The 15,173-nt window shown below is 46.3% G+C and overlaps 1 protein-coding gene across 1 annotated transcript in view; it reads left to right on the forward strand.

Moving 5' to 3' along the window:
- Positions 1–15,173, forward strand: part of DUSP16 (dual specificity phosphatase 16) — a 93,914-nt gene that overhangs the window by 71,642 nt on the left and 7,099 nt on the right. The window contains exon 5 of the mRNA XM_075552047.1: positions 14,042–14,201. Within this exon, the coding sequence (XP_075408162.1) occupies positions 14,042–14,201 (160 nt within the window). The remainder of the gene's footprint in view (positions 1–14,041; positions 14,202–15,173) is intronic.

The raw sequence follows: 15,173 nt of genomic DNA on the forward strand, positions 1-15,173 counted from the left end.
TTTTTTATTTGTTTGATGTCCATAATTCCTTCTTTTCCTTTAATTTCACCTGTGTAATGGAAGTGTCTGTCTTGTGCTTGTTCCACCATTGTACTTGAGAAGCTTGTCTTGATTTCACAAGATCACAGATGAAGAGGAATATTGACTTGGGATGGAATATGCCTAAGCCTTCCCTACATTTAATTCAGATTTAGAGTTAATTCAAGACTGATAGTATGATATGGTGGGGTGAATGTGTTTTACTTGTGGCCAGGACATGAACTTTGGGGGAGGAGGAAAAAGGTAGAAAGTCATGGATTGAATTGTACGACTCAGAACCATGTGTCACTTTTGTGAAGGCCCAATTCCCAATGGTGTGTTGCTGTTCTCCATTTTGTGACCTGATGTAATTACCCTCCATTTTTAGGTGGCCATTCCTAACCTCTATATGTAAATAAGTCAGTGTTTATGCAGTTTTTGTCACAGTCTTACAAGAGAGCATGACTCCAGTCTTTGCCTTCCTCAATTCCTACCCTTATCCAAGTCTCAGCCCCTGCTTGAGTCACACCTTTGATCAGACCAGAGCCAAAAGGAGAGAGATGTGAGCAAGAGGAGAGGGACCTCATGACTACCTAGAAAGAAGGGCTGGAGTGGAGAACAGCCTTTGGACTCAGGGATAGAGTGATATCAAGTCGCGTGGAACTTTTCAAGGATTGCAAACCCACAGATGTTGAAAGGAGACAAGGACCTTCCCCTAGACCTGGTGCCTGAATTTGGATCTCTGTCCTCCTAAATTGAGAGGAAATACATCTCTTTGTTAAAGCACTCCATTTGTATTATATCTGACATAGCAATACCAAATATAACTAAGCCAAAAAACCAAACCCACCGCCCTCAAGTAGATTCCGAGTCATAATGGCCCTTTAGGCTAGGGTAGGCCCGGTAGGGAAGGTTTCTGAGGCTATCCAGCTCTGTGGAATCAAACTGCTTGGGCACTGCCCCCTGGGTGAGCATTACCCACCTTCAGGTTTGCAACCCAGACCTTCATGCACTAGAGCCTCCCCTGCGCTGCTTTTAGGTCATCAAGACAGGCGGCAGTGTGGCATTCCCACTGCTCGTCTGTTCTCAAAGCTCCTTCTTCCAGATTGTTCCTTGACACGGTTGCTAGTGTGCCTGCGCTTCGTGCGAGCTCTGCCTGTCTGGGATTCGTGCTTGCACTGCCCTTTCCTGACACAGCCCCAACAATCATAGCGCCTCTGCGCGTGCATTGTTACGGATTCACTTTTGTTGATAAGCAAACGACACCACGGAAAGCAAGCTTAATTTCCAGAAGTCACATGCACCCCGAGACAGAGCTGGGGATGCTTTACTTAAACAGATTGGAGGGGGACTCCTCGTCAGAATGACTCCAGTGAAACGGAACCAGTCAGCAGGCGATTCCGTTACTTTCGCCATTAAACAAACAGCGCCTTCGTTTTGCTATATACCTTTTCCAATGTCAACAGAAAACGGTGACAACTACTTAAAAGCCCACAAAGTGACAGCAGTTAAGGGTGAGGAAAAAGCGCCATTGTCTATTGTGAACTGACTTCTAAAAGGATAAATGTGCACGTGGATGCCTTGGGAAGAAACATGAGGGGGGGAGTGGGTGGATGGAGGTTTATGGGAAACAACTTGGGCTAGAGCTCAGGGTGGTTCCAGGCACTAAGAAAGTTCCCTTGGAGCAGACCCCTGTGGATTAGGGATGCCGAGAAGGAAGAATGCACAGATAGACGGGAAAGCGACCCGGAGAAGTTTATGTTTGGCTTCGAGCTTCATCGCTGGCAAGAGCCTTCCTGCTGAAGGGAATTTTAGGGATCATTGTGTCAGGCTGCTTCAGTTGATGAATGAGGAAACCCATCTTCCAGGAATGTTAAATGACTTCCCCAAGGTCAGCCAGCTGCTGAGTGCAAGAGCCAGGTCTGCGGTTTGCAGCTCAGGCTCCAGGCCTAACCCACCGAGCCCCCGGGGCTCCTGATTGCGTAGACGTGTAAACTAACCAGTCCTCCGCTCGCCCCCACTCACACTTTCCCGCGGGAGCAATGTCCTTGGAGATGTCCTTAGAGGCAGATTTTGTATTCTTCCTCAGAGGGCACTTCCTTTTCTTAAAACTCAGAAGCTGAAGGGTTAAATAAAACCAAAAATATACCCCACACGCCCACTTTTTTTTTTTTTTTTAAGTAAAGAGCCACTAAAACAGTGTTAAAAGCTTCCTTAGGAGGACCAGGCATTGACTAACTCAGGCCGCCTGCCCGGCGCTGCCATGTGGATGCAGGTCAGGGCTTCGCACGCCTGGTTGGGTATCCTGCGCTATGGTCCTCGCGGCAGAAGCAGGGATTTTCCCTGTGGGGCTGCTGGGGGGTTCAAACTGCTGGTCTTTTGGTTAGCAGCCAAGTGGTTAACCGCTCCACCACTGGTGCTCCTTATCTGAAATGCCTAGCGCCTTTATATTGTTGCATTTAACCTCTGTAATAGAGGTAGGAGCTCCGTTGGTACCAAAATGTTCAGTTACTTATCCAAATATCATGCAGCTAGGACGTCCTTGACTTAATAATACTACTATAGATAATAATAAAGATAGTATCCCTTGCAGACAGCCTTGTCCTCTAAGACAGATCTTGGAATGTTTTTAACTAGAGGAATGCAATGCCACCCCATTGACTTGTGTCACTCCTGGCATGGTCAATGACATTGCCGGGCTCAGGATGACTTAGGCTGCTCCGCTTCAGCTGACTAATGTCTCGGACACGGAGGTTTGTGTGTGCCATCTCTTTTTTCCTTTTTTTTTTTTTTAAGATTTCATCTTTTTAATGTTTTGGAACAAACAAATTTTCTTTTTAAAAATCATTTTATTGGGGGCTCGTACAACTCTTATCACAATCCATACATCCATCCATTGTGTCGAGCACATTTGTACATTTGTTGCCATCATCATTCTCAAAACATTTTACTTGCACCTGTGGTATCAGCTCCTCATTTTCCCCCCTCCCTCCCTCACGAACCCTTGATAATTTATAAATCCTTACTATGTTTTCATGGCTTACACTGACTGATGTCGCTCTTCACCCGCTTTTCTGTTGTCTGCTCCCCAGGGAAGAGGTTATATGTTGATCATTGTGATCCGTTCCCTCTTTCTCTCCACCCCCGCCCCCACCTTCCCCTTACCCTCCTGGTATTGCTACTCTCATTATTGGTCCTGGGGGTTTATCTGTCCTGGATTCCCTGTGTTTCCAGCTCTTATCTGTACCAGTGTACATGCTCTGGTCTAGCCAGATTTGTAAGGTAGAATTGGGATCATGATAGTGAGGGTGGAGGGAGCATTAAAGAACTAGAGGAAAGTTGTTTGTTTCATCATTGCTACCCTGCACCCTGACTGACTCATCTCCTCCCCACAACCCTTCTGTAAGGGGATGTATAGTTGCCTACAGATAGGCATTGGGTCCCCACTCCATACTCCCCCTCATTCACAATGATATGATTTTTTTTGTTCTTTGATGCCTGATCCCTGATCCCTTCAACACCTCGTGATCATACAGGCTGGTGTGCTTCTTCCATGTGGACTTTGTTGCTTCTGAACTAGATGACTGCTTGTTTATCTTCAAGCCTTTAAGACCCAGATGTTATATCTTTTGATAGCCAGGCATCCTCAGTTTTCTTCACCACATTTGATTATGTACCCGCTTTGTCTTCAATGATCGTGTCAGGAAGGCAAGCATCATGGAATGCCAGTTTAATAGAACAAAGTGTTCTTGCATTGAGGGAGTGCTTGAGTGGAGCCCAATGTCCTTCTGCTACCTTAATTCTAAACCTGTAAGTATATGCACATAAATCCATTTCCCCATCCTCATATATAAATATATTTACATATGTACATGCCTGTATTTAGACCTCTATAAATGCCCTTTGCCTCCTAGTTCTTTCCTCTATTTCCTTTTCTCTGTCCCACCATCATGCTCAGCCTTCATTTGGGTTTCAGTAATTCCTCTCGGTTAAATTGCAATTGAGCAAGCCCTCCCAGACCTCCTACACCCTCCTCGCCATTGATTTGGCAAAACTTGTTGTTCCCTTGCCCCTGGGTTTGTGAACACCACTGCCTTCCCCTGCCCCCCCTCCCAGGTCCCCCCCGGAACGTCAGTCCCATTCTTTTCTCCTTCAGGTTGCTCATCCAGCCTATCTTATCTAGACAGACCTGCAGAGATTATAAAATGCACCAAAAAACAAGACAAGCAACAGAAGAAAACAAAACAACAACAAAAACCCAACGACAAATAAAAGAAAAGCCTGTAAATAGTTCAAGTTCTGTTTATTGACCTTTAGGCGTGTTTTCCAGTCCAGCCTGATGGGGTGCCATGCCCTGGCCCACAGTCTGTTTTTGGTATTTCCTCAGGACTTCATTGCTCTGTTCCCCTTGCTGTTCCGTTGCACTCCCTAGTGTTTTGCTTAGTGTGGTGAGGTCATGTAGGGCACAATTCACGCACTGTGTCTCCAGTGTTCCCCGTAGCACTATGGCTCAGTGCTGGACGTCGTGTCTCGTAGTGGGACCGACCCTGTGGTCCCCCCTGTGGATTGGCTGCTCTGAGCAGGAATATCGTCCTCAGGGCTTGGTGGACCAGGATGTGCTCCACTCTCTTCCTCCCCCTTCATTTGCTCCCGCGTGCTCTGATCAGACATGTCCCTCTCCCTGAGCTGTAGCTTCAGTGCTGTCCTCTGAAATAAATTTTTCTTGGGGTGAGGGCAGATGTCCACGTAGTTGGGATTGGGGCCTGCCCCTCAGACCTTTCTATTGGTTTGCTGCTTCATGCCGGCATGTTGCATTCACGTCTTGGAGCACTGGGTTGAAGTCTGGTCCCTCTTTCCCTGTGGAGATATAAACAATACCTTCCCCTTGGATGGGTTAGTGCCTTGTTCCCTCGCTACCCATGTCTTTTTTTTTCTTCGTGTCATTTCATTTCTGACAACTTCCAGTTTTCCTAGATTTGTACTGTGTACATTCCATGTGTAGGTTGTGATTACATGGAGGGGTCGAGGTCGGGTCAGTGAGGTTACAGCATTTGAACAATGTCTTGGAGGAGGTCAGAGAGGGAGGTACATGGATATCTGGCAGAGAAGGAACAGCCAATGCAAAGACGAGATTGTGTCTGGTTTGTTAAAGAAATAGCGAGGAGACCAGTGTGGCTCGATGGCAGAAGCCAGCAGAGGGCAGACTGTGGGGCCTGCACAGAGGGAAGCCTTACTGGGAAGGAATGGGAAGCTCGTGGAAGGGTCAGAGTCAAGGAGTGAACGATCTGACTTGCATTTTTTGGACCACTTTGGTTCTTGTATTGAAAATGGACAGAACTCCCTCTAGGGTGGGAGCGAGGAGGCAATAAGAGGACTCTATTACGGTGAAGTGGAATCAAGGTGGGATCAGTGGTGAGCAGTGACGAGATTCTGGCTGTAATTTAAAGAGCTCGCAGGTAGGATTTTCTGATACCTGGTGAGGGTGTGTGCAAAAGAGAATCAAGGAGCCAGGAAGACGCAGTTACCCCTCCTGGACCCAGGGAAGAAATGGCCCGGTTTGGGGCATGGTAAGTTTCAGGTGCCATGGGACATCTAATTGGACAGGCTAAGCAGGCAGTTGGATATGTGGATTCAGGGCGCAGTTCCTGAAGGAGGAGGCGCAAATGTGTGGAGCTCCCTCGCACACAGATGGTCTCTAAGGTCATAAGAGTGGTAAAATATTTACGAGGAGCATAAAGATGGAAAAGCGCAGAGAACCAGAGTGCGCCCTGAGGCGTAGGTACTCCCTGCGCGAAAGCGAGAGAGTGACAGTTAGAGCGCCCTAAGAAATCTGGGGGGCGGGGGGGACCCACAGAGAGGGAGAGGAGCGAAGGAAGCCCACGCATGCAGGTGGGAGAGCAAGGTGAGGAGTGAGGCGCGGTGCCATGGGTTCCCTGGGTGGGGTGGTGGGGAGAAAGCCTGCCTGGAAGGGTTCAAGGGCTCACAGGCGGAGGCGCACTGGAGGGAACAAGTGCATGCAGCTCGTTCTAGAAACTTGGTACGAAGGAGAGCACAGAAACGGGGCCCAAAGATATGACACAATAATCATTTATAAATTATCAAGAGCTCATGAGGGAGTGGGGAGCGGGGAGGGAGGGAGAAAAAAAGAGGACCTGATGCAAAGGGCTTAAGTGGAGAGCAAATGCTTTGAGAATGATGAGGGCGAGAAAAATGAGGAGCTAATACCAAGGGCTCAAGTAGAAAGAAAATATTTTGAGAATGATGATGGCAACAAATGTACAAATGTGTTTGACACAATGGATGGATGTATGGATTGTGATAAGAGCTGTATGAGCCCTCAATAAAATGATTTTTTTAAAAGAAGAAAAAAAAATAAAATGATGAGGGCAATGAATGTACAGATGTGCTCTACACAATTGATGTATGTATAGATTGTGATAAGAGTTGTATGAGCCCCTAATAAAATGTTAAAAAAGAAATGGGGCCCAGTTGTAAGGAAAAGTGGGGACAAGACAAGGTGCTTTGAAGATGGGAGAATGAATGGTTTATTTGATGGCTGATGAGAAAGAGGATCCAGAAGAGTGGGAATTTGACTGGCGCGTTGTGAGGATCGATGGCGCCGGGGGACTCAGATGGACTGGGATTTACTGAGCAGGTAAAAGGAAGGCTTTGGGGACATGGGCAGTTCATTCCTAGCACCAGGAGGTAAGCACAAGAGGGGTTTCAAAGTTGATGGACAAATGAAATGGAAAGATAATGGAGCGTTTCCACCAATTGGTAGAAGTCCCTCATACGTATAGGGACAAGTGATGGGAGGAGGGCAAATGTGGTGATGGAAGTCTTGCAAAAGGTGCTTCTGATCGGTTCCACTTCTAGGACACAGGCTCGCTGTGGATCATCGGCCAAGAGGGAGGGGATGGGTGAAGTGCCCCTAGGAGAAGGAGGGAGAGGGAGTTGGCCAGGGAAATGAAGTGTTGCTGAGAAGCAGGAAGTGCCCGTGAGATTGGGCAGCACCCCCTAGGGTTTCTCTGGCCCACTCAGCAGCATGGGTACAAATGTGGGCATTTCACGGGGTGTCATCTTTCCAAGGGTGTGTAGAGAAGTGGTAGGGGGCAGGAGATTATGAGTCAGATAAGGGGTGATGGCAATGATGGACATAGAACTAAGATTGTGAATTTGGGAGGACAGACATGGGGATGGTAGGCAGAGACAAGAGGAAGGTACTCGAAGGCCAAAGAAGAAAGCTGAGTTCCTCAGTAGAAAGCATTTTATTAGCAGACTTAGCACAAAGTTGAGGTAAATATTAAATAGCCTAAGATGACCGCTCTCTAGAAGTCTAAAGATTATGATGTTGAATTATGGGTCAGAGCAAATATTCCACTGTGTATGATTATACGACATGCCAAGACAAACCTGAGTGAACTACATAAATGTCTCTTTGTGGTTGACATCCATTTGTGAATAAGAACAATCATTATTTTATAAACCAGCCAGGCCCATTCTACACAATGGTGATTCTATCCCAGTTTGACTGTCAACAAACATCGGCCTAAGATACCCTCTAGGCCAAATATATGTATGTTTCCAAAACCATCAAGAAAAACAAATCAAGAGAAGGAGTTAAGAGCAAAATTAGATGAAGGTTCAGTAGAAACCACCTTAATAAAATAAATAGAAGGGTTTCCCTGTTGCCCCAGCCAGTGAGCACCTGCCCCTCCCTAGCTCCAGGCCACTTGCTTAGCACTACTACTGCCTTGGCCATTTGGATTGTCTGCTCACCAAGCATCAGTTGTGTGTGTTTGTTTGCTCTAAAACCTGTTTAGACCAGTGTGCTTTTCATGAAAATTATGTACACTAATTAAATATTACATATGCTGATGAAACAGGAGTGAGGGAAGAGAATTCTTTTTCTGTGACTTGAAGTGAAATATTTTGAAAGATTCAGGGAAGGCAAATCGCTGTAGATTTTTCCACCTGGCAGATTGGGTGGGGGTGAGACAATGGTAGAAGTATGTGGGGGTGGGGCGTGGGGGGCGATGACATAGAAAGATGTTGCACTGATAGGTGCTTTCCAAGTTCTTACTCCCCTTAAAAGAAATGGGAACCACGGAGCTTGATGATGCACTGAGTGTGGGGGATGTGTTTAAAGCTTCTAATTAGCTAACTGATCAAAGCCATGGTACTGCGGCCAAAGTTAGCAAACGAATATGTACACACATCTAGATTAAAACAGCATGCTTTAAGTGTGCATTGTATTGTTTCTGAGACGGGCACCTGGCACTGCCTTTTTCTGTGAGCCCAGTGACTACCGGCCCACTTAAGTGTGGTCTTTAATTTCGGGGCCAAATGACACTGACGTCTCTGGTAACATCAGGGACTTTTCCATGTTTAACTCTGGCCAGGTTTTATTTATCAAGTCACATCGTACTCAACAGAGAATTGTTCAGGTAACAGCTGGAAATTTAATAAATTATCAATTTTTTAAGTAAGATTTTTATAAGTCACATTTACTATTAAAGGTATTCCATGTTCTCTCATTTCGTTTTGTATTTAAAATATCTGTTGTACAGAAAAAATGAATAATGCCATTCAATCCAACACAGTAACGTGTGATTCGTAGAGTTTACCGGTTACCTAAAGTAATTTTCATGAATCTTTTAAGGCCCTTTTTTTTAGTGAGGAAGCTTAAGCTTGGCTTTTTTTTTCTTTTCTTTTTTAAATCATTTTATTAGGGGCTCATACAACTCTTTTCACAATCTGTGCATACATCATTTGTGCCCAGCACATTCGTACGTATGTTGCCATCATCATTCTTAAAACACTCCTTTCTACTTGAGCCCTTGGTATCAGCTCCTCATTTTTCCCCTCCCTCCCTGCTCCCCCTTGCCCCTAAACTCTTGATAATTTATAAATAATTATTATTTTATCATATCTTACACCATCCAACATCTCCCTCACCTAGGTCTCCCTTGTCCGTCCTCCAGGGAGGAGGTTACAGGTAGACCTTGTCATCTGTTCCCCCTTTCTCCCTCACCCTCCCTCCACCCTCCTAATATCACCACTCTCACCGCTGATCCTGAGGGGCTCATGTGTCCTGGATTCCCCTATGTTTCCAGTTCCTGTCTGTGCCAGTGTACATCCTCTGGTCCAGCCGGATATGTAAGGTAGAATTGGGATCATGATAGTGGGGGGTTGTGTTTCTCATCCCTGTGTGGGGATGGTGGATGGCCATGGCAGCCTGGGGAAGGAGCCGCCATGGCGGGTTAGATGTGGGAGTGGCAGGAAGACTGGCAATCTGATGCCCATGACTGCAGTCAAGGGAGAAGAGGAACAGAAAAGCCATAATTTCCAACCAGTTCATTAGAGAATGAAGCCAAATCGGAACAGACCCGTCCTTTGAAACTGTGGGTGATGCCTAATGAGAGCAGGGGTGGTGCATAGAGACGAGTTACTGCATTGTTCCATCTGGATTTTAAAAATTATTACAATCTGGTGATTGACAGGGTAGATTGTGAAGATAGATATACTTGGACATGCCACTTCACATCTGAGTGACAGCATTAACCTCACCGCCTGACTTTGTTTGTAAAACGAGGGTAATGATAAACTAACCAAACTCACTGCCATGCAGTGGTTTTCGACTCACAGCGACCCTGTCGGATAGAGGAGAACTATAAATCTTCACAGGAGGAGAAAGCTCACCACCAGGGGCCCCTGGGGTAACAGTAGTACCCAGGTGAAAGGGAATTTGGAATTTTGAGGATTGGATGAGACCTTCTAAAACACTTAGTACAGTTCTTGGCACTTCCCCAGGCCCCTCGCAGTGGAGTTGATGCTGACTCGTAGCAACCCTGTAGGGTATCCAGAACTGTAAAATACCTTCCGAGAAGCAGACTGCCTCCCACCTCCTTCTCCTGCGGAGCGACTGGTGGGTTAAATCATCTGCTTCTTAGTTAATAGTGAGCGCTTAGCCATTGCGCTACCAGGCTTCCTTCTCCTGGCACATAGTAGTCATTACTTTCTAGATACCAGTGTTTCATAATATCACCATATTATTAAAAGTCCTTTACTACAGCTGCCTAACAAATAGTTCGGATTAAGTCAGCTTGGCTCACTAAGTGTTCCATTTCTATAAAACATGGGTGATCCAGCTTCTTGTCAGAAGTATACATTGTTTCATTCTTTCTATTGGGAAATCAGGTTTGATGGTCACCATTTGGACATAGGATGTATTTTGCCCTCAGTGGGAATTGCCTGCTGTCATTTGATTGTCTGTAGTAGATAGCAAGGAGCGCTGGTGGCACTGTCGGATAAACATTGGACCACTAGCTGCAAGGCCAGCAGTTCAAACCCACCAGCTACCATGCAGGAGAAAGAAAGATAAGGCTGTCTGCTTCCGTAAATCCTTAAGCCTGGGAAACCCAACATAGGGCTATGTGAGTCAGAATTCACTTGCTGGCACTGGGTTCAGTCTAGTAAATCACACTGTTAGCGGTTCTCCTTTCCCCCAGCATCCCCCACATCACTTTCATTTCTGCATTGGATGCAGAGGGAATTAATACCTTTCTTTACTTTTACCTTAATGAATCTTTGCAGTATAGCTTAGGAACAGGGAGAAGTGGTGTGCGAAAGGGAACCAGGAAATGTCTCCTGTCCTCCAGCGCTATTCCTGAGACAGGCTAGGAAAAACTGCCTTAGAGGATGTACAGTGGTACAGATAGGAGCTGGAGACACAGGGAATCCAGGGCGGATGATGCCTTCAGGACCAGGGCTGTGAGGGGCGATACTGGGAGAGTAGAGGGTGAGTGGGTTGGAAAGAGGGAACCGATTACAAGGATCTACATGTGACCTCCTCCCTGGGGGACGGACAACAGAAAAGCGGGTGAAGGGAGACACCAGACAGGGCAAGATAAGACAAAATAATAATCTATAAATTATCAAGGGCTTATGAGGGAGGGGGAAGCAGGAGGGAGAGGAAAAAAGAGGACTTGATGCAAAGGGCTTAAGTGGACAGCAAATGCTTTGAAAATGATGAGGGCAAAGAGTGTACAGATGTGCTTTACAGAATTGATGTGTGTATGGATTGTGATAAGAGTTGTATGAGTCCCTAATAAAATGTTTTTTAAAAAAATGTTTTTAAAAACCCAAAAAACTGCCTTAACTGCAGTGTGTCTTTCTGTTCTTCTGTGTGAAATACTGACTGTCTTTACCCTGTGGTGGGTCAGCTGACACTCAGTGTAGCTGTGGTTCACCCATAGGAAAACAGATGTGACCTTTGCTTTGTGTACCAAAGTTTAAAGGTTGTGGTAAACACCATTGAAATTTCCATAGCCTGATTATTAACTAAGCAGATGCCTGTGAGAGTGTCAGCAGTCTCGGGCTCTGGCACAGCTGATGCGTGCTGGGCAGGCTAGGAAGCCCCAAAGCCATTTCTGGACTCATGTCAAAGTCCTCTCAGAGTTGGGAGAGGGGGTTACGGACCCGTCCATCCTTTAGGATAAAGAAAGAGTATTTACTGGGCCAGGAGCATTTGGAAGGCATCAGTGAAGAACCGAGGGAGCTGCTGACTGAGTGAAACAGGGTGTGCAGGCATGCCTGCCGGTACGTAGTAGATGGGGGTCAGCTGAACAGACAAGTCTAAAATGCAACCTTGTACCTGGTGCTGAAGGTGGAAAAGTAAACCTGACCTGATCCAAGGTCATAGTCATGACTTCACTACCCGGGAGAGAAGCCAAGAAGTGTCCGTGAATTAAAAGACACTGGGAGGTGCTGTCCTCATGGCTTGGGCAGAGTACTTTGGAAGGATGGAAAGGGGAATTGATTTAGTTAGTTTATTGTGCCAACCTGGCCAATAAACACATGTGGGGTTAATTGAAGGGCGGAGAGATAAATGGCTCCGTGAGCCTCGCCTTTCTAGTTCTCAGGTCTCTTGCTCTCTGATGGTCGGACCAGGGTGCAGCTGCCTTAGCAGTTCCTGCTTCAGCTTGCAAGGCTCACTTCCTGCAAGACATCCCCAAGGAGAAGCCACATGGACCTACCCCGGTGCAGCCCTGGTTGCCAGAGCAGCTGTGTGGAGACCCCTGCCAGCGCTGAGATGCTTACACATTCACTGACTCGGCTTTCCTCCTGCAGTCGGCATCATTGCCTCTGTTTTATGAAATGGAGGACTTCGTGGATTGGTGTCGGACATATGGGTTAATGGGCTAATGTTGGACTTGTGGGCTTGGGCAGCGCTGGGTTGGGATGTTTTCTTGATGTGCACTTAGCCTTTATATAGAACTCTCTCTTCTACATGAGTTGCTGTGGATTTGTTTCTCTAAAGTGCCCGGACTAACACAGGAATGTTCATTTCCACCAGCTCATCGGGTCCCCGTGCAGTCGAGAACGTGCTACGGGAGCCATGGGGAGGAGAAAGCAGGGATATGGTCGGCACAGGAATGGTGCTGGCACCGGCGCACCAGAGTTGGGCATTATGGGAGGGTGCAGGATTGGTGGTTCTCTGTGTGGACGCGGAGCAGCTAACTCCATAATACGAGCTTTACAGATGCATACGGTTGAAGCACTTAGCCCATGTTTTACTGATAGAAAGATCAGGAGTTGCTTGGAGTATGACTTTGAAAGGGAAAGGCCACCAATGGGCGAGTGAGAAGGGGCTACTCATCGAGGTGGAACAGAAAGGATTTGGCAGCCACCTGGAGGGGTCATGAGGGAGAGCGGAGTTGATTATCCTGTTTTTTAGCTTGAGTGACCAGAGGAGTGTTGTCACCGGGAGCCAATTTTGAGATTAAAAGAGAGGAAATGGAAGTTTGGGGACAAGAAGGGAAGGGAGGAGAGGATTTGGTTTCTGATGGCTTGAGTTTGAAGGCCTGGTGGACATCCCACGAGCATGTCCAGGAGGTACTGCACATCATAGGTTGGAAATTTAGGAGAAAAACAGGGTTATGGGTATACACGGGGGGCGGTCAAAAAGTCCATAGAAAAATGGAATTAAAAGGTAATATAAAATTTCCAGAGCTTTTTAAAGCCCCCTTGTATATGAGTTGCTATTACTATGAAAGCAAAGGACATAGATTCTGTCTACAGGGAGTATTTAGAGAGAAAACAGTGCCTAGAACTGCATCTTAGAGTTCCACCATCATGTTCGGTGTGAAAAGAGGTTTTGTGTGTGCTTATGTATATTCTAAAGTCACTAAAATGCCATGATGTATTTCATATCGTTTGTTCCATATCTCTAATAATGAAAATAATGGAGTACTAGAAATGCTGTGTGATCTTCAAGAATATCATTGTAAATAGCCTGTTTACCTTTAAAAGTCACATGCTCTAGTTCTTGAATGCTTCCTCTTCCCCCCGCCCCCCACCCCCCACTATCATGATCCCAATTCTACCTTATAAATCCAGCTGGACCGGAGGGTGTACTCTGGCACAGATAGGAACTGGGAACACAGGGAATCCAGGACAAATGAACCCGTCAGGACCAGTGGTGAGAGTAACGATATCAGGAGGGTGGAGGGAAGGTGAGGGAGAAATGGGGAACAGGTTACAAGGATCTACATAAAACCTCCTCCCTAGGGGATGGACAGAGGAGAAGTGGGCGAAGGGAGACGTCAGATCGTGTAAGATATGACAAAATAATAATTTATAAATTATCAAGGGTTCATGGTGGGGGAGTGGGGAGGGAGGGGAAAAATAAGGAGCTGATATCAAGAGCTCAAGAAGAAAGTAAATGTTTTGAGAATGATGATGGCAACATATGTACAAATGTGCTTGACACCGTGGGTGGATGTAAGGATTGTGATAAGACTTGTACGAATCCCCAATAAAATTATTAAACAGAAAAAGTCACATGCATTAAACTTAAGCCTCTTAATGGTTTTGTTGCTGGGTTTTCATATTTCACTAAATGAATGAACTCTGGTTATTTCAAGGTATTTGGTCATTTTTATCATCATATGAAGCTTTATTCTTTCCAAATGATCATGTTCATATATTATTGGTCAATTTAATGCTTTCCCCTCCGTAGGAGCTGATGCAACAGAATGGGATCAGCTACGTGCTCAACGCCAGCAATACCTGTCCAAAGCCCGACTTCATCCCCGAGTCTCACTTCCTGCGAGTGCCTGTGAATGACAGCTTTTGTGAGAAGATCCTGCCCTGGCTGGACAGATCAGTAGATTTTATTGGTGAGTAGCTCAAGTAATATTACAGATCCTTTGGGCCCTATCCTCTTGTCCAAGTAGGTGCCTCCCTTTTTATCTTTAGAGAAAAAGAGACAATTGCAGAGATTCTAAAAATCTGGAAGGGGGAAAAATAGGACCAACCAAACCTTATGTTGCTTCTCTTCTTTAGTTGTCAAAGGTGTGTACTGTGCAGTCCCTCGGGAACCTGATAGCATCCTAGCCTCCTTAGCGCTGCGCAGTGTGTGTGTGAAACCAACATGGAATATGGTAAAGTTCGGATAGGATCCGTGATGAGGTGCAAACTGAAAATCAGTTAAACTTTGAAATTGGATTTTCCACCTTACCTTTTCAAACCTCATGAAAGACTGAGAAACGCTGATGGATTCCTGAAACTGTTTTTGCTTTGCTACTGTTTTCTGGAAGAAAGATGGCATTTTTCTGCTTCCGTCAAGAGTTACATCCAACCTCAGACACCCACAGGGGCGCTCTGTCTGTCCTCCAGGGACGCGGAGTCCGGATGGACGTGAAGGCAGTCAGTTGGTGTGCTGACCTAGGTTTTCCACCGGAACATCACGTTCAAACTCATTATGCCACACGGTTTCTAAACCTCAGTCCAGGCGCCACCTGTGTCAAGCAGTCTTATAGTTGAATTGAACAAGGGCAGAATTCCCATGCACATTGGGCCACACACAGGGTCTGATCCGTACCGTAGCAGGGGACGTTAAAAAGCTCATGGCAAATGGCATTCAAAGATAGTGGAACTGTCCTGCCGTTAGAAACACCACCACCACCACCACCCCACCACCCCACCACCACCACCCCTGATACGTGATAGTCCACTTACCGGGCTGTTGTGTTCTGGAGCATCCCTGACTCCAGGTCCAGTTGAGGTTCTGACATTTGGGGGTCGCAGGCAGTAACTGACGGGGCATTAGAAATGGCTTTGGTAGAGGGGCTGAACAGAAGAGGAGTGTC

The sequence above is a fragment of the Tenrec ecaudatus genome, chromosome 6, assembly GCF_050624435.1.
Source record: "Tenrec ecaudatus isolate mTenEca1 chromosome 6, mTenEca1.hap1, whole genome shotgun sequence".
NCBI lineage: Eukaryota > Metazoa > Chordata > Mammalia > Afrosoricida > Tenrecidae > Tenrec > Tenrec ecaudatus.